The 27,492-nt window shown below is 42.3% G+C and overlaps 1 protein-coding gene and 1 non-coding gene across 2 annotated transcripts in view; one reads left to right on the top strand and one right to left on the bottom strand.

The window, feature by feature from the left end:
* Trnas-cga lies at window positions 1-75 on the top strand. Its single transcript has one exon. It is a non-coding gene; the product is annotated as a tRNA-Ser (tRNA).
* Window positions 76-10,662: 10,587 nt separating this feature from the next.
* The window catches only part of LOC124545864 (UDP-glycosyltransferase UGT5-like), a 39,722-nt gene continuing 22,892 nt past the window's right edge, over window positions 10,663-27,492 (bottom strand). The window contains exons 3-5 of the mRNA XM_047124823.1: window positions 26,041-26,263; window positions 19,189-19,408; window positions 10,663-10,969 (exon numbers count right to left, since the gene is read on the bottom strand). Of these exons, the coding sequence (XP_046980779.1) occupies window positions 10,663-10,969; window positions 19,189-19,408; window positions 26,041-26,263 (750 nt within the window). The remainder of the gene's footprint in view (window positions 10,970-19,188; window positions 19,409-26,040; window positions 26,264-27,492) is intronic.

The raw sequence follows: 27,492 nt of genomic DNA, 5'->3' as shown, positions 1-27,492 counted from the left end.
TGCTTCGGTAGCTCAGTTGGTAGAGCACTTGCCCGCGAAAGGCAAAGGTCCCGAGTTCGAATCTCGGTCGGGCACACAGTTTTAATCTGCCAGGAAGTTTCATATCAGCGCACACTCCGCTGCTGAGTGAAAATCTCATTCTGGAAACATCCCCCAGGCTGTGGCTAAGCCATGTCTCCGCAATATCCTTTCTTTCAGGAGTGCTAGTTCTGCAAGTTTCGCAGGAGAGCTTCTGTAAAGTTTGGAAGGTAGGAGACGAGGTACTGGCAGAAGTAAAGCTGTGAGTACCGGGCGTGAGTCGTGCTTCGGTAGCTCAGTTGGTAGAGCACTTGCCCGCGAAAGGCAAAGGTCCCGAGTTCGAGTCTCGGTCGGGCACACAGTTTTAATCTGCCAGGAAGTTTCATATCAGCGCACACTCCGCTGCAGAGTGAAAATCTCATTCTGGAAACATCCCCCAGGCTGTGGCTAAGCCATGTCTCCGCAATATCCTTTCTTTCAGGAGTGCTAGTTCTGCAAGGTTCGCAGGAGAGCTTCTGTAAAGTTTGGAAGGTAGGAGACGAGGTACTGGCAGAAGTAAAGCTGTGAGTACCGGGCGTGAGTCGTGCTTCGGTAGCTCAGTTGGTAGAGCACTTGCCCGCGAAAGGCAAAGGTCCCGAGTTCGAGTCTCGGTCGGGCACACAGTTTTAATCTGCCAGGAAGTTTCATATCAGCGCACACTCCGCTGCAGAGTGAAAATCTCATTCTGGAAACATCCCCCAGGCTGTGGCTAAGCCATGTCTCCGCAATATCCTTTCTTTCAGGAGTGCTAGTTCTGCAAGGTTCGCAGGAGAGCTTCTGTAAAGTTTGGAAGGTAGGAGACGAGGTACTGGCAGAAGTAAAGCTGTGAGTACCGGGCGTGAGTCGTGCTTCGGTAGCTCAGTTGGTAGAGCACTTGCCCGCGAAAGGCAAAGGTCCCGAGTTCGAGTCTCGGTAGGGCACACAGTTTTAATCTGCCAGGAAGTTTCATTGGTCCATATTTTATCGACGGCACGTTCAAAGGACGCAAATATCGAACGTTTTTGGAACAGGAACTATCGGTACTAATCCAAGTTATTGCCCTATATTTTCGACAACGCATGTGGTTTCAGCATGACGGCTGCCCAGCGCATAATGCAATTGAAGCACGGCACGTTGTATGTAGGCTGTTTAGGTTTTTTTTATTGGTAACGCCACGAAAATCACTGGCTGTGCTGCGTGCAGTCTGTGGCTGGTTTGAATTGTTGTTGGCTATTGTAGTGTTGGGCAGTTGGCTGTCAACAGCGCGTAGCGTTGCGCGGTTGGAGGTGAGCCGCCCGCAGTGGTGGATGTGGGGAAGTGAGATGGCGGATTTTTGAGAGCGGATGATCTGGACGTGTGTCCATCAGAGACAGTACATTTGTAAGACTGGATGTCATGAACTGCTATATATATTATGACTTTTGAACACTATTAAGGTAAATACATTGTTTGTTCTCTATCAAAATCTTTCATCTGCTAACTATGCCTGTCAGTAGTTAGTGTCTTCAGTAGTTAGAATCTTTTATTTAGCTGGCAGTAGTGGCGCTCGCTGTATTGCAGTAATTCGAGTAACGAAGATTTTTGTGAGGTAAGTGATTTGTGAAAGGTATAGGTTAATGTTAGTCAGGGCCATTCTTTTGTAGGGATTATTGAAAGTCAGATTGCGTTGCGCTAAAAAATATTGTGTGTCAGTTTAAGCACAGACATGTATAATTTTTCAAAAGGGGACATTTCATATGTCGACCCTTAGCCGAGGATACCTCACTGGAATCTTCTGATCTTTTCTTGTAGTTGGTGTAATTAGTGTAGCTTTTGTTTATTGCTAGCGCGTAATTGTAGAGAGAATCTCCTTTGTAGTTGCAGTACTTCATTGTTGTACAGTAAAACAGTTGTGGCATGCATGTAGATTTGCACCAAGTATTTCGCAGCTGCGCTTGCAATTAACTAGATATTATTTTCAGTTCTATGTTAATGTGTTTTCTTATTTTGCTCTTCAAATTGTGCTTTTCTGTGTTATCGTGTGAAATATTGTGACAATAATGGTGTGTGAAAAACGTAATACTAAGCTCAAAAGTAAACTGAGAAATAATAGTGACGATGAGCGTAGCTTATCAGCACCACAGTGTAATGAATTAACAGCCATTCAAAGTAGTAATTTGGTAATTGTGCATAGGAAAATGGAGCGGGCGGCAAATAATGGCGTAGACAGGGTAACAAGTAGTGAACAGGGAAGCATTATCGATCGATCGGTCGGCAACGGCTCGCCTCAGGAATCCGAAATGACAGAACACAATATTGCAAATACTGTAGACTCAGGTTTTGGGTCCTCTCCGTTTTCTCAAATGAGTCAAGACACATTTTCTGCTCGTCAAAATGTGAATGTTGCCGGTGCAAATGCACTGTCGAAAAGCATAGAGGAACAGATTCCAGACACTAATACATTATTATTGCAATTAATGCAACAAATGAAACAAAATCAGAAACAAACACAGCAACAGTTAGACACAATGGAACAAAATCTTCAAAAGTTAGACACCACACTTGAACAAACACGTGAAGATCTAACCACTGAGTTACTTAAAATCGAATCGAAATGTCAAAAAGTCTGTAATGACGTGAAAACACGAATTTTTGAGCATTTTCAACCTATTTTTTCGCGGCATGAAAATGCATTACAGAATCACGAAGCAGCCATAAAAGAACTGCAAACTATTGTTCATGAAAATCATGAGACCTTGCAAGCTAAAATTGACTGAGTTGCATCTACCGATTCGGTTACGCAACTTGCAAAAACTCAGGAAAACTTAAAGGACACAGTGGATACTCTGAAAATTGGTTCAGAAAGACACATTGAGGAAATTAGTTCATTATCACAGAAAGTAGTTGAACTTTCGGATCAGCTAAATAATTTATCTACGTAGATGATAATCTGAATGACACAAAACCGGTAGTCTTTAATGACACAGAAGAGTGCAAACAAATTAGGAAATTCAAACAAAATCAGAATCAAATTAATACGCGACACCAAAGAGAAATCCGGGAAGTACAGGATCAGCTCACACAGGTAATACAAGAATTACGTATATCAGAGGACACTCGCGCTCCAATACGGAAAGAGGGACATAGAAATACGGAACAGCCACAAAATAATAACACGGGGTACTTCGGAAATTATGAAAGAAATTGGCAAGGTACACCGAATTTTGAGATGGAACCGCCGAAACGAAGTAACAATGACCGATATGCGACTCGCCGACATGATGATTTTGACTATAAGCTGTTTATTTACTACACGTAAATTCAAAAAAAATTAAGAATTCTGGCAACGACATTCATCCACAAGCGTTGCTTCATCAATTTTCTCATTGTTTTCCTCCCAACTGGTCATTAGAGCACAGATTAGAATTTATGTGTGGCTATTTAGAGAATGAACCAGCTGTAAGAATGCGATCGGTCATTCACGATTGCCACAGTGAAGGAGAATTTTATCATGCCTTTCTCTCAGCATATTGGTCTCAAGCTACACAAGATGGAGTAAAACATATCATCATAATGATGAAACATTTCGAACAATCTGAATTTTCCAGTCTTGTGAAATATTTTGAAGACATGTTGCACAAGAATCAGTACCTGTCAAACCCATACAGCTCCTCAGAACTCATCTGCATTTGCTTAATCAAATTGCCTGAACACTTACGACGCATTATTTTGGCAGGACGTTGCAAAGAGGACATTGAAGCTTTTCAGGGACTCTTACAAGAATTGGAAATTGACACTGATAATCGCGGGATGTGAAAACAGGAACACAACAATTACAGGTCACATCCGTCACAATGCCGCGATAACAGAAATAATAAATGGACATGACAAGGCTATTCCTACAACACAAATCGTGATCAAAACAGACACCACCCATATGACAACCACTGGCAGAGTATTAATAGTTACAGAGAAAGATCGCACTTCCATAGTAATGAAAGTGACAGAGACAACCATAGAAGCAGACAATATGGGAACCAAAACAATTATTGTCAAGGGAGACAGAATAACTTCAGACACAACGGTCCTCCGCGCAGTTACGACTCAGGGAGAAGTTCTCCACCACGTGACCAACAAGAAATTAAGTTCAGAAATTACCGACATGACGACAGACGATACAGTCATTACGACAGACCTGAATTTCATCAGAACTGGCGAGATTCAAACAGGGGTGGGCCCTCTCGACAAGGTGAATTTGTAGAAGTTAGGTCTCCTAATCCCAATAACGACGCGTGCCAACAAAGGAACAGACAATGACTTGCACCGCAGGCAGCCATGTACGCCGGCTGGCTCAGAGAAAAATAACGTAGGCGCTAACCTTGAGAAAAATTCCAGTATTCTTTACCGATGTATACCACATGATAATTGCGTTGAAGTTGAAGCTCTGCGTACTCGGAAGAGTAAAGGATTGCACCACATTTCACACGTAAAACCGTTTATTGAAAGATAATCTGCTTTTTAACTTTGTCTTTGCCATAAAACTTTTCACTTCACATTTCTAGTATGCATTGTCAGACTTAGAAACTGTTACCATGCAACAATGTTTGAAGTTAAATATCCAGTCAAGAACCAAGAGAACTTATTTAAACAGAAATTACGAGTGCATTGTTATAGTGAACAGACGACACAGTGATATTGTGTGTGTACATTCTTGCTTGTTAATTGCACGATTACGTAACGACTATAAGGCTTACATACTTCGAACATATACTGCTAATGAGATTTTAATGCAACATTTTGGTTTACTTGAAAAGATACTCTTTATTTGAAGTACATTCGGTGAGATTAAAGATGACTTAGCATTTGGTTTTTTTGATAGCTACACGATTATATCACGACGCTACTAATGAGTGACACAATTTATATTATTGCTTTTGCGCTGTATCTGTTTTATATCTGCACAGTTTTTCTGAATTCTTCTGGAAAGTAAAACATGTTTTAGTAGTAACTTTTGTGGTATAGCTACAATGAGACAGCCTTTTCCGTAGCACAAGATTACGTTACAGCATTGTACTTTCTTCATCACGGCAATAAGCGTAATAACTAAGATATCTATACGCAAAAGCATTTTCACTTTTGTTTGTGAGGAGGTGAGTACATTGACTTCAGCAGGACTTTGCTTACAGACAGTTCCACAGAATTATCTTACAGCAAGACGCACATTTAGCGCTACAGGACACGCATTTGAGTGATTAATTTTGTACTTAAAACATTTATTTTTCAAGGTTTTTGAATTACAAAGAAAGTTTTCCGTGATACATTTCATTCCATTGCTGTAATCTGTAACACCTGAGGGTATAATTACATTAATCCTCAGGTGGGTACACACTTACTTTGTGTACCATGTGTTTGGCAAGCACAAGGAGCCCTAACTAATATGGTATTTGCTTATACAACTTTACACATCAGTACCATATTTCTCTAACACATAAATTACACAGCTATCTGATCATTTAACTGAGAGAGACAAAAATTTTTTTCACTACATCAGTGACAGATGTTTACGTAATTACACCGTTGGATAACTTCACACTTACGAAATTGTATTTTGTCTGTACTTTGTGAACTGTTCATAGTTTTTCGGAACGATTGTGATACTATGAGAGCTCTGAATGATGTATTTGGTATGGGATCATGATTTTAAAGTACATTTGAGGTAGATGACACTATTGAAATGGGCAGAGAATTTTTTTTAGGTTTTGAAATTATTGGAGGAAGCTACGACGATTTTGAGAATTGACTGAGATGTTATGATATTATTACAACGACGATTTGTATTATGCTGTTGAGGTATGTTTATGATCAATATGCTGATGCTATATGAGGAATTTGATTATGCTACGTATTTATTATGATGAAATATTGGAGAAGTGTCGACGAATGTGTATATGTGTAATAAGGTAAGGAATAATGAGTAGTGGTTAGGGTCTCTGATTAGTGGAAAAGGATGTTGGAAATCAAAAATCGTACTTTAAGAATTATGAAACGTGTGTACATGCATGAATGTATTACAATGCTGTTGAAAATTTTTTGGACACGTTATATTTATAGGATTTTGTTTCTACACATTTGTAACGCAAATTCTCGACCTGTGAAATTTTTTATATGAGACTGTCACTGTAGCGCAAACTGCTGTCATAAATATTTCAGTAAGAAAGCCAAGTGACCTTGACGTAAAGCATCGTGAGTGGCCAGCTGTGCCAGCCGCCTGGAGATAGAGCCATTAGGTGGAGAAAAAAGAGGCCATTAACCTCGCTATTGACATTCCTTTATAGAAAGCATCTCAAATACGACACGCTCATTACTTGTATGATTACTCTTACTTTGTGATACTTACTGAAATGCTTATGAATTGATGGGAAATATTCGTACATCTGCACACCTGATTATGACAAGTGTCTTTCTACGAGAATTGAAAGAATTTCTACTAACTTATGAAACGCCTCATGGCTACTGAATGATATTTTTATGCTTTACTTTGTACATAGTTGCTTATTTTATTTGATATCTGTTTTCCAGGTGTGTTGCATCATTGGTTTTATAAAATAAAATTAAATGCATTTGCTAATATGAACACTTTCTGTCAGCAGATCTGTTAGATAATAATTTTATGATCAACATTTTTTGAAAAAGGAGCACTTGGAAAGGAAAGAACAACAAGAAGGGACTAATAACAGTAACTGCATATATTATTTTCTTTTCAAGTACTTGGTAATTTTTATGGCAGAATAAGTGGTGGAGCACCACTTTAATGACATAGACATTAAAATGTGAATAGACATTTTCCTTATCTGCATTGTTGTCTTTAGTGTACTATTTTTCTGCTTGAGCTTCGTCATGTTTAGATATTAGTTATAGCATTTGCTGCTGCTGTTTGCCAGGCATAGTGTTACTGAATTTGACTTTGTATTACTCTGTTAAGCCAGTTTTAGTACTGATTTATTGTTTTTGTTGCTGCACATTAGCTTAAATTAGTTGTAATGCTGCATTTTCTCTGCTAATTTAGATATACTGCTGCGTGCTTTGCCAAATTGCGTTTTTTTGTCATTGCTGTTTGTATTAATTGTTTTGTGCTGCTGCATTGCCTCGTCCCTTAGTTTATGCATCTGAGCTCAGTAGATTTAAGTTAGCTTAAGAGGGGTAGACTATATAAGAGAATGAGTTGCGATGAATTGGAAGAAATGCATTGAGAATTTATACGAAAAAAGTACAGAAGGCAGGTATAGATAGGACTTTTTGGAAATAATGAAGAACGAAGGGAGATCTCCAAGATGAAAGAAAGTTTTATTTGCAAATTACTGCAGTAAAACAAACCCTGTCCTTTCCTTGTGTTATCCCACTATGTGTTTGTGTACCCTTGGGTATTTGTGTTCTTCCTGTCTTTATGTGTTTCTCTGATGAGAGTTACATTGTAGAATTTTTCTGATAATATGTTATTTACTTTGTAAAGATGTTTAGACATTAATTATTCTGTTTTGTTTTAATGCTCATTTGTGAAGTTGATGTTTCAAAAGTTGTTCTGATCTTTTATGTATGTACTTATGTCATAATTCCTGTAACACTGATGTATATGTTTATTTCTATTGTTTTGTAAAGCCTGTATTACTACAAATGTTATCTGTATTATTATGTTTTTAATGATGTATTTTGTACCTTTGTTATTGTATTCTTATGTTATAAAATTGTAATTGACACCAGTTCATCAAATTAAGTAACTTGTAAGTTACATTTCACTGCACATGTTTCTGTTGGTCATGGTATATGGATAATATGTGAGAAGTAAGGACTGATAGTGTTTGCACGTGCATTAATAATTCATCAAGGGACTGGTTAACAGCATTGCTGGTTCAAAGGACAATTCCAAAAACTTTGTGAGTGCACAAGTGGTGGTTTATGGACTTGCTATATTCTCCGCAACACTCTTTGATGGTGATTGTGCACCTGCACAGTCGCAGCGGATGGCTGCTAGCCATCTCTACAAGGACTACAGTGGGTCTACACTTTTGATGACTCACCAATACCATTATATCTACAAGGACTGCAGTGGGTCAGCACCTCTGGTGGCCCACCAATACCATACTCTCTACCAGGACCACAGTGGGTCTGCTCTGTTAATGCCTACCTACCAATATTCTTCAAAACTTCGACTGAATCTGCTGTGGGTTTGCTCTGTTGTGGCCCATTACCTGTCTGCATGTCAAGAGTCAGCACTGTCTTTCCATTGGAAGAACAACACTACTTCTTCAAGACTGCATGGAAATCCACTACTTCTGTGTGCATTCTCTTTTACTGCTCAGACTTTGAGAAAAAAAACACTGCAATTTACTGTGATGAATGATCAGGACTGTCTTTATAGACTGTGACAAAATTTTAGCTTTTGACCAACATTGTATCAATAAGTGTGTGCATTTGATATCTTTGTTATTGTAATTATGAAAATTTTTTTCAAATCTGTATTGGCCTCCGCCCAAAACAATTTGTAAAATTTTTAGGTTATTTTTATTGGTAACGCCACGTAGTGTTCTGTATGAAAATTGCTGGCTGTGCTGCGTGCAGTCTGTGGCTGGTTTGAATTGTTGTTGGCTATTGTAGTGTTGGGCAGTTGACTGTTAACAGCGCATAGCGTTGCACTGTTGGAGGTGAGCCGTCCGCAGTGGTGGATGTGGGGAAGTGAGATGGCGAATTTTTGGGAGCGGATGATCTGGATGTGTGTCCATCAGAGACAGTACATTTGTAAGACTGGATGTCATGAACTGCTATATATATTATGCCTTTTGAACACTAATTAGGTAAATAGATTGTTTGTTCTCTATCAAAATCTTTCAATTGCTAACTATGCCTGTCAGTAGTTAGTGTCTTCAGTAGTTAGAATCTTTTATTTAGCTGGGAGTAGTGGCGCTCGCTGTATTGCAGTAGTTCGAGTAACGAAGATTTTTGTGAGGTAAGTGATTTGTGAAAGGTATAGGTTAATATTAGGGCCATTCTTTTGTAGGTATTATTGAAAGTCAGAGCACATTGCGCTAAAAAATATTGTGTGTCAGTTTAAGCACAGTCATGTATAATTTTTCTAAGGGGACGTTTCAGCGTGAGGTATTAGACCATGTTTATACTGGTCGGTGGATCGGCAGAGGTGGCCCTATTAATTGGCCCGCCATGTTGCCAGATCTGACGGCGCCGGATATGACATCGCCGGATTTCTTTCTGTGGGGACAGATAAAGATGAGGTGGAGCAGCAAGTGCCAACGGGCCGTGAAGACACGGTCGGCCACATCAGAAACGCCTGTGCTGACATTCCCGCAGATATGCTTCTGTCATGTGTACTGTCATTTAAAAAGCAGATCACCAAGTGTATTCACGTTGGCTGTACTACGTTTGAACACTTACTCTAATTGGACAACTAGAAAGCCTTCGCCTCGAGCCACAATCACAGTGGCGCATCGATATAACAGAGGAATACAACATTGCGAACAGGATTTTGAAGCAGAAGTTATGAAATACTAGCCTGTCTTACCCTCGCAGCATGGAGGTGGGATCGCACGTGCCATTGGATACTCAAGGACCATTGAGTAACATGTCGTAAATTAAGATAATGTTCCCATTTCTTTTCCTCCAATTATAGCGCCATCTGTGGCGAAACGAAGAAAATGCTTCTGGCAAAACGTATGTAGATTTTGCAGTAGAGTCGTAATCTGCAATAAAAAAGGGAGTTCCTATTGAGGATTTTAAAGTTGCCACTTGCCACCCAAACACACGGTGAAATCTGTAGTTTACCATGAAGTCAAGTTGCGATTTATCTAACAAAACGTGGGTAATAATGTAAGAAGCTTTATGGATTTGAAGGAAATGTAAGAGGAAAAGGAATTTAACAAAAAACTATTGAGAAACGAAATTTACGACGAGTATTTTGTATTTACAAAACAAGAAATGATACATGTAGGAAATGTTCAAGACTAGATTTATTTCAAACCCAAAGTCGGTACCTCATCATAGATTACACGTATATCTGGAAGTGCTATTCCGCGCCTTCTCGTAAAAACATACAAAGTGCATATTAATGTTAGGGTGAAACTAATATATTTACTATAATATTTCCATAATCGTGTGTTAATTGCACAAGACTTAAGCTAAGTGTTGATAATTGTGTGCTTAAATGAAATAGTTCGCAGTTAATGTGTATGTCGTTTCACATCTGTTTGGTGCACACTCAGCACTGCAGATACTGAGAATGGGTGGTTGATAAAGGAATAAAGTGCAGTAAAATAGCATGATACGCCATATTAAATTGTTAATGGAAATTTCCAGATTCTCTGTGCTACATTGTTTGGCGACATGCACTCGTGTATGCCTTCCTACCATCAATCGTATGAGTGACTAGAATGTCGAGATACTGAATGTTCAGCAAAATAATCTAAAACAATAAATAAGAGACACCTCAGAGGAAAACAAGAGTTTGATGTGTTTACAGGAGCAGGCTGTTGCGAGTGGCCTCCAAAACATGGACGCAATGTACCGTCAAGTGCTGACCCTGTTTGCGTTTGGAGCTGAGAGTCTTTAGTGGCGTGGCACCAGTAGGATCAGAATTCTTCTTCATTCCTTCTTCGTTGTTTTCTTTTTCTTCTGTTCGTGTGGGGCAGAAGTTCTTGCGGTGATTAGCCTGTAGAGAGTCCTGACTGCCACAACAGTGACTATAAGCACCAGGAGCGCTACAGCCAGCAGCAGGGCAGCGACGTCCAGCAGGAGGTACTGGTACCAGCTGAGGTCGAGGGCGGCGCTGCGCAGGTGGGGGGCTCCCCGGTGCCTCAGCACGTACTCTGTCCAGTAGACGGCCGTGTCCACAGGGCTCTCTGGACGGTCCCAGAACAGGCGGGACCGCAGCTTTGCGTTCTCGCGGTACCTGCAAACAAAAGCATCCCACATCTGGTATGAAAATTCACTCAGTTTCATAACAGAAGTTAAAGTTAATTGAGTAGAAGAAAGAGTGCACAAAGCAGGAAAAGATAATACGGCAAAAACAGGACACAAAAATATAGATCTAAACAAACACATATCATTATACGAATCAGTAGTGTCTGTATTTTCGGAAATGTAAATTTACGAACACCACGATAGTCAAGACGCCACATATTCATATAACTGATACGCCTAGCTGGGCTATGGATCCACCTTCTTCAGTGTGGAGGCACGAATACGTCCGATCTCCTATGGGAATCTTAAAGTTGCGAAAATGGAGTCAATGGATAGCGACTGCGGATAGATGGCATTCAGTGGAAACGTGGATCAGTTGTGAGGCGTGGTGAGATAAGCCGCGCAGTTGCCGTAACGCTGTGTCCCAGATGGCGTAGTGGTTAACGCACCTGCGTGGTAAGCAACAGATCCCAGGTTCGAATCCTGGTCTGCTACACATTTTCACTCGTCTCCGCTGATTCGGCTTAATATCCCGCTACAGCTAACAACAGTTACCCTCTTCAATTTACAAAGACGTTCGAAACGCAGACCCACCCCACCTGTGTCCTGCCTCTTGGTGCACCCGCTGACGCCCCTACTCTTTCATCCTGCCCCCTCCACCGCTGTACCTTGCTCTCCCCTCCTTTTCCATCCTCACAGGCCTCTCCCTTGGCAAGGTTCCACCTCGCAGTTTTATTCTTCATCGTGTGTGGTCCAAGTGGGTTTAAAGTGTTGTTCTGGAGTGTTTTTAATACTGTGGCCCACTTTTAACCTGTGTGTGTCTGACTTCAGTGTCTTTTTTGTGCTCTACGAATCACCAACTGTGTTTTTTTAACATTTATATCGACTTTTCAAATCCCCCGCCTTGAACGGTACATGTCAGTGTATTTTTACCTCCATTATCTCCCCTTACTCTGTTTTATGTCTCCTTTTTTATCGCCTTTATATGTACCATTTTGTTCTTGTATTAGCTGTCATGTCACTTGGATGAAGAGTGGCGGATTGTGCCACTGACGGCCCTCCCCTGCCCATATGGGGCAGGCGAATGAAATCACAATAAAGGAAAGAAATGAAACGCAGATAAGAACATGTCATTACGGGGTTATAGAAGCAACATCAATACTTCGAGCAACAAAAGAGTGCTCAAAGTAATGTATGATGCTCTCGACCTAATCTATCGATTCCATTAGATTTGAATTGAATACCTGTGGAAAAGTTGGTCACAGAGGCGGAAAGGGTCTAGGGATGGAGGATTCCCGCGATCATTTCAAAGAGCCACTGTAGAATACTAGGTCGTGCGACCAAGTTAGTGATCCATTCGCTGAACTGTTCCCTGTTCCCAGGATAAACCCATTGTTCTACTGTGGAGTGTTTGCTTGTGTGAAAGTTGCACATCGCAGACAGGGATTCGAAACAGTAACCTTGTATTTTACAGGACAAGTTTTCACCAAATTCTCTATGCAGTCACGATTCGCTGTTCCATTTCTACTTTCCATCCGTTACTGTCGTCCTCTTACGGATTAACCAGATGTTAGTTTACAAAAAATGGTTCAAATGGCTCTGAGCACTATGGGACTGAACTTCTGAGGTCATCAGTCCCCTAGAACTTAGAACTACTTAAAGCTAACTAAGCTAAGGACATCACACACATCCATGGCTGAGGCAGGATTCGAACCTGCGACCGTAGCGGTCGCGCCGTTCCAGACTGCAGCGCCTAGAACCACTCGGCCACCCCGGCCGGCTGTTCGTTTACACATTACCAACTTTATTATTTTGTCAGTCATATATTTCACTATTTTCCACAGCATCTTCCATGTAAATATTTTTCTCGTTATTCTCAAATACTCTCACCTTGTGTTTATTTTATTGCATTTGTCACTTTGACTCCAATTGATAAACACACTATTCTGTTGTTCCATCACATGGACGTCTCTTCTGCTTGGCGTATCCATTTATACTTTAAAATATACGCTGATCAACTAGAACATTATGGCCACCCATAGACGGTATGTCCGTTTTGGCAGGGATAACAGTGGCGACGCGTCGTGGCATGGAAGCAACGAGGCCTTGACAGATCGCTGGAGGGAGTTGGTACCACATCTGCGCACACAAGTCATCGAAGTCCCTTAAATTTCGGGGAGAGGGTGTTGAGCTCTGACACTACGTTGAATCATATCCAAGATGTATTCTATCGGGCTCAGATCTGACGAGTTGGGGGCCTGCACATCAACTGGAACTCGCTGCTGTGTTCCTCGAACCACTCCATCACGCTCCTGGCCTTGTGACATGGCGCATATCTTGTTGAAAAATGCCACTGCCGTCGGGAAACATGATCATCATAAAGGGGTGTACGTGGTCTGTAAACAGTGTGCCATACTCCTTGGCCGTCACGGTCCGTTGCACGAACTCCACTGGTCCGTTGGATGCCCACTGAATGTTCCTCAGAGCATAATGAAGCGCCGCCAGCTTATCGACGTCCTGCAGTACAGGTGTCAAGGGGTTGTTCTCCTGTAAGATGGCGGATTCGCACCCTTCCACAGGAATGACGAAGAAGATATCGGTTTCATCAGACCATGTAACGCTCTGCCACTGCGCCAACGTTCAGTGCCGATGGTCACTTGCCCATTACAGTCGTAGTTTCCTATGTCGTGTTGTTAACATTGGCACATGCATGGGTTGTCGGCTGCTGAGGCCCAACGTTGCGAGTGTTTGGTGTAGTGTGTGTTGAGACACACTTGTACTCTGCCCAGCATTAAAGTCTGACGTTAGTTCCCACACAGCTCGCCGCCCATCCTAATTTAAGAGACTGCCCAGCCTACGACGTCCGAAATCTGTCATGACGGGTGGTCGTCCAACCTCGCGATGTTTTGACTTGGTTTCAACACGCGTTTACGACACTTACCACAGCACTGCTAAGTCGTGCATGTTCCAAAACGGTCGTGCCGAGCCTCCGGGCCATCACATCCTCCTCTTGGTCGAACTCAGATAGATCACACGCCTTTCTCATTCTACAGACGGACAAAATGCTCACTGTGTGTGTGTGTGTGTGTGTGTGTGTGTGTGTGTGTGTGTGTGTGGGTGGGTGGGTGGGTGTGGGTGTGTGGTATTTGTATGTGTGTGTTTGACTAGCAGTCATTTCTCGCCAGGTGACGCTGCTGTCGCCTGGACAGATTTATATCGATAGTAAGTCAGTGGTCATAGTGTTCTGGCTGATCAGCGTATATCTTCTTGCTGTTTATGTATTACTTATAACTGTTACACATTTAGGTTAAGAGTGGATTTAAGGAGTATAAGTGTAGATATCTTTTATACGTGGCATCTTAGTATGTACACATCTGTGTTTCAGTTGCTTTTTCTCTGAGACGAACAGTCTTCCCACAATCTTTACGACCTGATATTTTCTGCGAGATCCTAACTGCATCTCTAAGTGGACTACATCTGTCGGAAGGCAACCGTTTGGAGTCCACGCATGCACACTTCAGCACTGACCTGCTGCCCGTTGGAAAATAAGAATTAATGTTTTGCTCTTGCCATATATACTTGGATATATAATATTTGTTCCTTTCATATTTACTTACCCTTTAGAGTAAGTATCTCATTTATGTTACAATTGCACTGTCAAAGATGGCATCTGGTCAGGTTCTGCATTTCACTCTCCAGGTGCTATATCGTTTTTCAAGGTTTTTCACCATTTCACCAGTTCAGTGTCCCCGTGTCCTCTTTAACGACAGTTATAGTTTGACGAGGTCCTTGCGAGGTGAAAAATACTGAAGTAAATGAATTAATACCGTATAACATCTACACTTTTAATTCTATTCATTTGTAAATATTAAGTTTGCTTTAGTACCAGGCAGATAGCGAGGGCATCTGATCGTGCACCACACTTGTATGTGTGAGGATATTTCGACGTCCCACAGCTGGTGTGGGCAACAAATTTTCGATTAAGTGTCATAGATCTCCAGTTTTATTAGTTTGAGCGATAGCTCGAGATGATCAAAGACGGAAGCAGAGCCGCTATTGAAAACCCACCAAGGAGAAAATGAAGATACGCTTGCAGATCCTATCCAAGCAGTGCGACCATATATACGTCACAATGGCACAGCAGACGCTGAATCACAAAAGTAGTAGCAGGCCACTCGGATCTGAGGATGTGTCCAAGCGACGATGGTAAGTTCCAGCAAATAGGAAAAGCAGTCGGGGAATGTTGAAAATAAATGACAAGCACCCAGACACGGAACTAGTAGTCAATAGCGAACTGTAACTAGTGGTCTTAGACAGTCACGATAACAGTTAGTCATGGAAAAACACCACAATAAAGTCGATGACGGGATGTGTACCAAGACGCCTGAAGACAGCAGTGCTGCCTAGATTTTCCAGAGCTGAGAGCCAGGAAGAATTAAACATTACGCAAAGAAGTCTCTATTCCATTCCGGTGATCAACAGACGTAGTTAATAGAGTACCGGAAGTACTGGACGCTGGACGTCTTTGTACTTGTGTCAGATAATAGAAGAGCAAGAGCAGTCTACCCTTCTCTCTATTAGTGAGTTAATATCGGTGTTTCTGATAAAGCAGAGTAATTAAAACAACAGAGTGAGATCCGTGTATTCCCTATCGGCAGATTAGCAGAACGAGTAAGCGGGCATCACTCGTCTCTGGAGGTAGGAACCAATGTTGTTAATCAGAACTGTTGACTGTAACGCAACTGTCTCTTGAAGGACTTAGGCAAGCGGGCCGCAAAGAAAAAGCCGTTGTACGGCGCCTCTCCCAGTAAGGTATGAGGGGCAGTCAAACGGAAATCAAACACCCGCCATAACACACAGCCGGTGAGACAGTTGCCTCACTGTTGCCATGTTTCGGTATTGTCACAGTTGTGGTGAAAGGCATAGTAATACATCATAGTTGCACGCAGTTGTTGGGTTATGACCTTGGTTGTTGACCGTCCAGTTGTTATAGTATTATTTGGCCAGCGCCTACGATTCGGCTAGCCTTCAGACACCTGTGCAGCAGACGGGGCCTGCATTCCTCGTCCGCCTGTCACACAGCCTTCAGAGATTATGTGGTAAACAGAGCTGTAAAACTAACGTAGGCTAACGAAGACTTCATAAGTGAGCGTAGAATAGGGTACTTTTCCTAGCCGTCTTGGTCAGTTACAATCGTAACCGCGTTACCTGCGCGTTAGGTGTGTCGCAGCACATTAGGCGTTACCTCAAATGGCTCTGAGCACTAAGGGACTTACTATCTGAGGTCATCAGTCCCCTAGAACTTAGAATTACTTAAACCTAACTAACCTAAGGTCATCACACACATCCATGCCCGAGGCAGGATTCGAACCTCGACCGCAGCAGCAGCGCGGATCCAGACTGAAGCACCTAGAACCGCTCGGCCACAACGGCCGGCCGGCGGGCGTTACCTCATTTCTGTTGCTTTGTTTGCGTACGCGATCAGTGTCTTACTAGATGTCTCACTAGATTCCCTTAAAAACCGAAAGTTGTGAGCCATATATATATATATATATATATATATATATATATATATATATATATATATATAAATTGAACATATTTTTTCTACACAGTTTCCTCCTGTCCGTGACTTAACAATAAACAGTGGTATAGCAAAAACGAAATTATCAATGATTCATTGAGATTTTATTCGAAAGTCGTCGAGTTATAGCGTCAAGCAGAGGGATGTTGTAGTAAAAGCAAAAAGCAATATATTATTACCATGAAGCGCTGGAAAATGTGATTTCCTCTGACAACATAGCCGACCGGGGTGGCCGAGCGGTTCTAGGCGCTTCAGTCTGTAACCGAGCGACCGCTACGGTTGCAGGTTCGAATCACACATCGGGCATGGATGTTTGTGATGTCCTTAGGTTAACTAGGTTTAAGTAGTTCTAAGTTCTCAGGGACTGATGACCTCTGCTGTTAAGTCCCATAGTGCTCAGAGCCATTTGAACCATTTTTTTTTTCTGACAACATATCGCTTCAATAGTTTGTCGAGTTTGTATAAAATACGTTTCCGATATTCGTAAACAACTTTTGCAATAATCAATAACAGGAAACTCTTGCCATTGGTCATGGTGAAGAACGCTCTATTCAGTACAAAATAACGACAATAATCATATAGATTTTCTTAAATTTGTGTATACCAGGGTTGGAACTTAAATAGTGGTAACTATTTATTCACAACCGATACAAAAGAGTTACACGTTAGCACCTGTTACTGTCCTTCAAAGTAGTCACCAGCGTTTTGAAATGGCTCTGAGCACTATGGGACTCAACTGCTGAGGTCATTAGTCCCCTAGAACTTAGAACTAGTTAAATCTAACTAACCTAAGGACATCACAAACATCCATGCCCGAGGCAGGATTCGAACCTGCGACCGTAGCGGTCTTGCGGTTCCAGACTGCAGCGCCTTTAACCGCACGGCCACTTCGGCCGGCAAAACCAGCGTTTTGTAGAACCCGTTACCAGCGATGTAGAAGGCATAGTATACCGTTAGCAGAGCCTGTTGTGTTGATGGTGGGATTAGAGCGGTCTACTGTCTGTCGAATCTCTGGAACAGTTCTGAAGCAAATGCCACGAAGCGGTTCCTTCATCTTCGGAATCAAATCAAAGTCACAAGGACTCAAGTCCGGTGAGTATGGTGGATGGTACAGTACTTCCCAGTCCCATCGACCGAACAGAGCAGCCACAGCATGCGCTGTATACGCCCGCGCATTGTCGTGCAAAATTATGGGTGGGTTGCGCAGAAGGTGTCGCCGCTTCTTTCGCAAAGCTGGTCGCGGGTGATGCTCCAAAAACGAACAGTAATACCGTGCATTGACGGTCTGCCGTGGAGGAACGCAACCCACCCAGCGCCTTGCACGACAATGCGCGGGCGCATACAGCGCATGCTGTGGCTGCCCTGTTCGGTCGATGGGACTGAGAAGTACTGTACCGTCCAACACACTCCCCGGACTTAAGTCCTTGTGACTTTGATTTGATTCCGAAGATGAAGGAACCACTTCGTGGCATTCGCTTCAGAACTGTTCCAGAGATTCGACAGGCAGTAGACCGCTCCGTTCCCACCATCAACAGAACAGGCTCTGCTAACGGTCTACTACGCCTTCCACATCTGTGGCAACGGGTTCTACACAAGGCTGGCGATTACTTTGAAGGGCAGTAACAGGTGCAAACATGTAACTCTTTTGTATCGGTTGTGGAAAAATAGTTGCCACTATTGAAGTTCTATACCTTGTATAAACTTTACTTGCATCAGAAGTAACTACTTTGGATGCGTAAAAGCACTGAAGATACGCCATCAGCTAACTTTTATTACCTATAAAATGCAATTTATATTTTGTAAGGATGTAAAAAACACAGTGGTTTAACACTGAGCGATGTGCAGTTCAAATTATGTGCAAACAAAAAGAGATCATCGGCTCCTAGTCTCTCATTTATGTTTCTTTCCCTACCAATGCTGCTTACACTACAGGTAATCCTACGATTTACAACATCATTTATTTAGTGTACCAAAACTATCGAACGCAACTATACATGTAATCAAGTTCCTCGAGCGTTGAATCACAATCGAAATAAGCCTACATCTCAGCTATTTAATTGGGAATCGCTGAAACATTCTGAGTACAGGCGGGATCTTTCACCGTGTGATTCTCGCATCTTTGACGACCTGTAGAAAGACACCCGTGGACACCGGATTTAGTCGGATGAGGGAGTGCAAGAGGCGGCGTGGTTGTGAATCCCTCACGAGCCGACCGCGTTCTACGAAACTGAAATTGATCGTCACCTCTTACAGTGTGATAAATGTCTTAACGGGTGTGGTGATTACTTCTGAATGGATCCATTCCATGGCCTCGTTGTGTAGGGTGTTTCGCTTTCATGCGACTGCCCCTCATATACATGGAAAATAAACCATTGAACTACTTAAGCATTACCTGTTTGAAATTCAGACCACTTCCTAGTCTGATAATAGCCCTTCCCGTTCTCCTCACCTTTACTAAGTAAATGAGGAAGGCTTTTATTCTCTCCCTCTTGCTATGAGGATACGAAGAAGCCAGCCCAGAACGAACTGTTGCTCACGGCAGGCGAAGGCGAAGGCTGCCGATTGTTACCCACAAAATATGAAATAAGGTTTACATAACACATAAAATAAGCAGAGTAACTCACACTGGGTTGTTCAAAACTTCATAAATAGCCCACTCCACGGACTGGGCAGTCAAGTTTTGCAGATCTAGTACGATGCCGTATCCGAAGTTGGCGATTCTGCGGGCATTATAGCTCTGTTCAGCTCCAACTGGTATTCCGATAACGGGGACACCCCGAGCGGTCGCTTCCAAACTGCTCTGCAGTCCTCCGTGGGAGATGAAGAGCTGTACGTTTTTGTGAGCTGAAACACAACCATCATCACTGCCAAACACATAGGTTAGTTGCAAAACATGTGAAATACACTGCTGGCCATTAAAACTGCAACATCACGGAGGCAGTTGGCACTAATGTGCATGGGTAGGTAAACGATAGTCTTTTCAGCACAAATCTCACACAGTAGGTAGTAGAAAAGTAAACTAGAAAAATTTAAACTAAAATCCGTCACGACAGGTCTCCGAAGAACCAACGGTACTGACCGACCGCCGTGTCGTCTTCACCCCACAGGTGTCACTGGATGCGGAGGTGGAAGAATGTGAGGTCAGCACACTGATCTCCCGTTCTTGTGACCGGAGCCGCTAATTCTCAACCAAGTAACTCCTCAATTTGGCTCACAAGGGTTGAGTGCACTCCGTTTGGCAACAGCGTTCGACAGACCGGACGGCCACCCATCCAAGTTCGAGCCAAACACGCAGCGCTTAACTTCGGTGATCTGACGGGAACCGATGTTACCACTGTGACAAGACTGTTGGCGTAGGTAGGAGAAACGTTATCTAAATTCCGAATACAAAGACGGCTTATGCAGTTGACTTCTCATTGAGTAATCACATTTGAACGTTGTAGTTTGTTTCAGGGCCGTATTAAACCTAATGTAAGAATTTGACGACAAAAGGCTCGTGATCTGTTAAGACTGATTTTATCGTTCAACGAGATTGGTGCTCGTGTTGGTAGGTCTCTCAAAGTATAATGCCAGTACGTAATCGATTGGATCAGGAGAGCCATACTGATAGCCATACTTGATCAGAATGGTCCCACATGACTAGCGCCCGATAGGACAAACATTATGTTCGCTCAGTGGTGTAGCATCGTACAGTGACATCTGATACCCGGAGCCTGGATCTGGTAGTGTTTGCAGAAAATATCCACCATGCAGCGCCACCGCGTCTGGTGCGCTATGGACTGTTAGTATGGCGACCATAGTTGGCTCTTAGCTGGGTGCGGCAACAGGGTGAGGCGTGTCAATAGCGATGTGCCCAAAGACAACACTTGAGACAGGGGAGACACCACGTTCTTCTTTCAGAAAAGTCCAGGTTCTCACACGTACATAACGAGTGTGATTGGATGTGGAGGCTCGGAGGATTACAGTTCACCATTTGTTAATACAGCTGGTAATTTGGCTATCAGCTGCTGCATTTATGACCTGTTAAGGCAGCGAACTTTGTCCTATCTTCTAGGTTTCTGTACCACTATGTTTCAACAAGATAATGCAAGACCCTTCTTTGTACGTTAGGTCTTGAATTAGTTCGATACAGAGGTCGTTAGACTCTATCACGGTCAGAGCGTTATGCAGATCTCTCACCCATTAAAAATACCTGATCATGAACTGCCGACAGATTGACGCACCATCGCTCACCAACTACCGCGAATGACAAACCCTTGGACAGAGTCGTAGCAGCAAGGAATGACGTAACCTTATCTGTCATCTGAACTGAGTTAAACTAGGTGCTCGTCTGCGTTACAGCTCGGTGTACTAAATTCCGCACTCTGTGTAATCTCAAATCACCTGCAAATTAATCGCTACTCTTCCTCCTAGATTGTATGCGTAGGACACATAAAATGTCGTTATTTTCGATCCTTCGTGATGTTGTAATTTTAATGGCTTACAGATTAGTTACTTTAAGGAATTTACTTTTCAGCACAACTATGGAAAGAGCGAGGAACACCACGTAATTGTCAATAATTAATAATACAAATAAATACACTAATGAGCCAAATCATTGCTACCACCTGCTTAATAGTGTGTTGGTCCACCTTCGGAAAGCAGTATAGAATATGGGTGGCGTGGAGTATAAAAGTCCTTAGTAGCTTAAAGTGGAGAAACAGTGCTGATATTCTGGCTGAAGGAAGATTTTTGTTCTTGTCAGTCACTGGATGTGAGGCAGCTGGTATACCGACGCGTTTCTGTTACGGTCATCATCAAAAAATCAGGGCTGGGAGAAGAATTACTTACATACAGTAAGGGTCATGTGAATGGGACACAAGCCAAAACGTTTTGGAATGTGTCACATTCACATGAAATAATACTGTATGTATGAAGTTCTTCTCCCTGCATTGATTTTTGATGATTATTGCAAACTAAACGCGTCAATAAACTAGTTGCCTGACATCCAGTGAATGACAGGAACCAAATTCCTCCTTCAGCGAGAATATCAGCACTGTTTTTTTTCCATTTTGATTCACATAATGGGAGCATACCTCTTGCGTGACTGTTTCACACCGTGTATCTTAGTAGCTTTTCGCAAGTATACGGTACCAGATGTCTTCGGACAGGTCACACATTTTCCGTGAATCACAGCCCGTGGTTTGCGCGTGAAGGGTGGACGCCAGACAGCGTCCCAGATATCTCCCTTAGGGTTCAGGTTGGGAGAAATTAAGTGTTCAAGATATCAATGTGGTTCATTATCATCTTCCACAAACCCCTGTAGTACGATTCTGGTCTTGTCCCGCCACTAGATGCGAACGTCGTCGGCGAAGACATCAAGTAATCAGATATGCAGGTGGTCCGCAACAGTGTTTATATAGTCCGCAGTTGACATGGTTGCTTCAATTCCTACCACAGGTCCCATGGAAGTATAGTTGAATGTTCCCATGGGATTATACGGCCCCGGTATACGGTATGTACACTCTAAGACAAAAAAAAGACGCACCACGAAATAATTATCTGAATGGGATGGAAATCAATCGGTAGATGTGCTGTACAGACAAACAAATGATTACAATTTCGTGAAAAGTGAATAATTTATCAAAGAGAAAGAGCTTCACAAATTGGGCAAATCAATAACGCATTGGTCCACCTGTCGCCCTTATGCAGGCAGTAATTCGACTTGGCACTGATTGATAGCATTGTTGGATATCGTCCATAATTCTGTCCAAAACTCGTCAAAATTCCGAGTTGGTTGGAGTGACCTGCCAATAATGCTCCATACGTTCTCGATTGAAGACAGACTTGGCGACCTTGCAGGCCAAGGTAGAGTTTGGCAAACACGAAGATAAGCAGAATGGTTGGTCATGAAGAGCAAGCCGGTGTGGCCGAGCGGTTCTAGGCGCTTAAGTCTGGAACCGCGTTGCTGCTACGGTCGCAGGTTCGAATCCTGCCTAGGGCCTGGATGTGTGTGATGTCCTTAGGTTAGTTAGGTTTAAGTAGTTCTAAGTTCTAGGGGACTGATGACCTCAGATGTTAAGTCCCATAATGCTCAGAGCCATATGAACCATTTGAAGAATTACAGAATCTGTTGGATGGAATGAACAGTCTAATGTACAGAATACTGATCGAGAGTAAATCGAAGAGAGATGAAAGTGATGAGAAGTAACATACGTGAGAACAGTGCTAAACCTTAGATCAGAATTGGGGATCACGAAGTCGACGAAGTCGTGGAATGTTCCTATCTAGAAAGCAAAGTAACTCATGACGGACGGAGCAAGGAGTACATAAAAAGTTGACAAGCACTGGTAAAAAGGACATTCCTGCCCAAGAGAAGTCTACTAGTATCAAATATAGACCTTAATTTGTGGAAGAAATTTCTGAGAAAGTGCGTTTGGACCGGAACAGGAGAGGAACGAAGCACTTCAGACGTGGTGCTACAGACTGATAAAATGAGGACTGGAGAGGTTCTCTGCAGAATGGGCGAGGAAAGAAATATATCGAAAACACTGACAAGAAGAAGGCACTGGATTTTAGGCCACCTGTTAAGACATCGTGGAATAGCTTCCATGGTGCTAGAGGGAGCCGTGTAGGGCAAAAACTAAAAAAGAAAACAGAGATTGGGATACATCCAGCAAATATTTGACGGCGTATGTTTCAAGTATTACTCTGAGGTGAAAAGGTTGGCACGGAAGGGGAATTGTGGCGGGCCGCGTCAAACCAGTCAGAAGACTGATGACTCAAAGGGGAAAAAAAAAATAAATAAATGTGAGAGTTGAATCATGTGTATATTGTGGGGTATCGGTGAGTGTATGTAATATTTACCTGTATACTGTTTTGCTATGTTGGTATTGTATGATAACGATGACAAGAGAAGGGAGAGGTTGATACCCGGTGGCGCCGGCCGGAGTGGCTGTGCAGTTCTAGGCGCTTCAGTCTGGAACCGCGCTACCGCTACGGTCGCGGGTTGGAATCCTGCTCGTGCATGGGTGTGTTTGATGTCCTTCGGTTAGTTAGGTTTAAGTAGTTCTATGTTCTAGGGGACTGATGACCTCAGAAGTTAAGTCTCATAGTGCTCAGAGCCATTTTTTGATACCCGGTGGCGGCACGTAATCTACTCCTCTCGAATAGTAGCATGAGGGCTGAAGAGCTTAGCGTCCCCAATCTACGGACGGATCACCATCAACAGAGTGATGTTCTGACTATATGAGACACTGTGGATAAGTCTGGAATTTAAACCATAACTTTGGCCAAAGACTGGTGATCGGGAACTTTACGTCACAGATACTGCTCCCGTTTCTGGCCAAATACTGCCACTGAAAATTGCACCCATCACTACAATTCGATCACCCATACTTCCGTATCGACCGCTACTGACCAGGCGTGCGTCAGCGACCTCCCATAAAGGGGTGAGTTCAAGGTGCCTTTCAGTACTGTTTGATATGGCTCCCAGAAACTTGAGCAATCGACTTCTTTCCAAGCAACCTGTTTTGTCGACACATTGTATTTTCCCAGTATGGGAGACTGTTAAACCTTTTAACATCCTTCAGACTTTCACCTCTAGCCAGTACTGTAAAGGTGTTTAATTTGTTTCCTTATTCCGTTATTAAGTGATAGCAGTTACTTTTCGTTGCGCTCCAGATTTTTTATTTAACTTTCAGAAATTACTCTGGAAAAGTAAGGTTTTGCCAAATGTGAAAAACATGTTCCAACGTATAACATTGTTATGTATCTAGGAACCAATATACAATCGAAAATTAAAAGTGTTGCAGTCGAGATAGTCTCGTCGCGGTTGTCTTCAATAATCTGTCTGTTACATTATTACGCTGCTACAAACCAATCTCTGTATATGAAAGGCAATGTCCTGACTCACTGACTGATTCATCATTGCCCAAACCGCAAACTTGAAATTCGGAATTCATACTGCTGGCGTCGATTAAGAAGGGATTTTTCGAAATTCCAACCCTAAAGAACTCAAATACGATGTGAACCGTTTTCTTTAGAAATGTGACTACTTAGGGAATTTTGAAGCTAGACCTACGAAAACGCAAAAGAACGCAAAAGGCATGATTAAGAAAAACTTTGGACTCCAGTACCAGAACCGCTTTTTGGTCAGAATTACATTTGGGAAAGACGATGCTTACGAGGCCTTGATTATCGTGAAGAGCTTAAAAGATGTTGCAATTTGTGAACAACATTCAATTTAGTAAAAACAAAACAAAACAAAAATTCTGTAGGCCATACAGTCTACGCGAGCAAAGGAGCTGGCGCAAGGCTAGTAGTCAATTAGTGAAATCAAATTAAACTGAAGTATCACCAAGATTCATTTACAAGTTAAATACATTTTCAAATAGAAGCTATTGAAATTAACACAAATTTACATTTTCATGATAGGTAGATCTGTTAAGACAATAAATGAACTCAATTATTTTGCAAATATCACATGTTTTATGATAGAAGACCTTCTGTTTCCAGGTGCAACGTGGTAGACAACCAAGGAAGTACGGCTAAACAATACACACGTTATATAAGTAGTTTTAAAAATATGTAGGATTTCACTCAGCATAACATACTGTACCCGAAGAACTAACAATGTCTTAGAAATTCCTTTAATGCATTATACAGTACTTGAACGTGTAGACCTCAATGTTTTTAAGAATGCTGCACGAAACACTACCTCATGTATCATAACAATAGAAACAGTAGAAAATACTGGAAACTACATTTGGTGGTCTCTAGTGCACATACCTTCATGTGATTCTGAAGTCGGTCATTAAGATTGGAACAACAGCCAGAAAACATCACGTGTTCATAGGTACACTATCCTCGAGGCTCGTCACCCTCCCATATCCTACGAATGAACTCAAGTGTGCCAATGGCTTTAACTATGGTTAAGCCTAGTCATTCCGTTTTGTAGCACTACAAAGGTGTGACATGCAGGTATTTGTATAAATTTACTGATTTCTTAGCATACCACTTCTTTTTAGTTTTGTGAAACGCCCTTTCTTACATTCATAAATATTTAAAAAAAGTCACCAATTTTTACAACAGAATACAGGTTAACAATATCTAACTGAATAGCTGAGCTGCTATTTTTATTACTAATAACTGAATCACCTGCAAAAAATCGGATCTCATTATTAGTATTGTCTTCCTGCTATTAACGAACATCAACAGCAAGGGTCTGAACGCACTTTCCTGCAGCAAGTCACATGTTACTTCTATACCTGTCGATGACACTCCGACTTAAATAAAGCGCTAGGTACATCCTCTCTACTCAGAAATCTTTAATCTCTCGTTTGTTACCCCATAAGATAGAACAATGGTCAATACGAATTGCTGTAGTACAGTCACGTAGCAGTGCTCTAGTACTGTATAATATGAGACAGGGCTAAAGTGATGTTAATATGAGTGAAAGACAAATGCGCTTTGAAAGAGAGAGTAGTGAAACTTACCTAGCAAGTCAGACTGTGGAAACCATTTGCCCAGATGCACATTTACTGGCTTCCCAGGTATGGTGTCGTTCTCCCATTTCCACAGGACCAGTTGCTTCAGTTTAGAGAAGACTGTGAGGAAAGCTTGAATACTCTCCTGTGGAAAATCCGCACTCTTTACGAAAGATCCCATGCTGAAGAATATTACTCCATCTTTTGCGTTGTCCATTAGCTTCTTCAAGTCCTTCAACAAAAGAAAAAGCGGTTATAGTTGCATCACGGGAAAGCAAATTGTCAGTGTTTCTTGGCAGATCATATCACACAGTTTATTTAATATTCATGGTTGATTTTCTCCGGAAACTGTAACAATGAAAGTCGGTATAGTAATTACATAAATTTTTGCGAAGGAGAGCGCATGTCATGCTTTGTTCCCATCTCAGATACTGTGAAATCTACAGTACACGTGTTTGATGATAATGTCTGTGTCCTGTAGTATCGATTGATAGTGTGATGGACTTTTTATATTTGCAGCGTAATAAAAAATCAAAAGCGGAAATATTTGGAAACACATAATGTGAATTTCGTATCGCAGTTTAGCTATACTCGCGGATCTTGTGATTGTTTGCTTACATAGAAACCAATACATACGCTTTACACCTGCATGCATACATAGCTCACCACACAGGTATTGTGAATACATGGCCGGCGAAGTTGTATGTGATTAGGATACCATACTCTAATTCTCCAAAATCTTACTCGTTCTTTGACAACCAGTACATATGTGTGCAGTGCACTGAGGTGCTCAAGTTCGTGGGACACCTCCAAATATCGTGTCAGATCCCTGTCCCCCCGGCACAGTGGTTCAAATGGTTCAAATGGCTCTAAGCACTATGGGACTTCACATCTGAGGTTCTTTGACAACCAGTACATATGTGTGCAGTACACTGAGGTGCTCAAGTTCGTGGGACACCTCCAAATATCGTGTCAGATCCCTGTCCCCCAGGCACAGTGGTTCATATGGTTCCAATGGCTCTAAGCACTATGGGACTTAACATCTGAGGTCATCAGTCCCCTAGACGTAGAACAAATGACATCACACACATCCATCCCGAGGCAGGATTCGAACCTGCGACCGTAGCAGCATCGCGGTTTCGGACTGAAGCGCCTAGAACCGATCAGTCACAGCGGCCGGCCCGGCACAATGACCCAGTTCGACGTGGCATATACTCAACAAGTCGTTGGAAGTTCCATGCAGAAATACTGAGCCATGCTGCCTCTGTAGCTGTCTATAATTAGGGAAGTGTTGCCGGTGGAGGATTTTCTGCACGAAATGACATCTACATTACGTCCCATAAATGTCCAATGAGATTCATGCCGGCCGATATGGGTGTCCAAATCATTCGCTCAACTTGTCCAGAATGTTCTCGAAACCAATAGCGAACTGTTGTGGTCCGGTGACATGTGTGGGGACAT

This window comes from Schistocerca americana, chromosome 8 (genome assembly GCF_021461395.2).
Source record: "Schistocerca americana isolate TAMUIC-IGC-003095 chromosome 8, iqSchAmer2.1, whole genome shotgun sequence".
Taxonomy (NCBI): Eukaryota; Metazoa; Arthropoda; class Insecta; order Orthoptera; family Acrididae; genus Schistocerca; species Schistocerca americana.
This window is presented reverse-complemented; position numbering and strand designations above follow the sequence as displayed.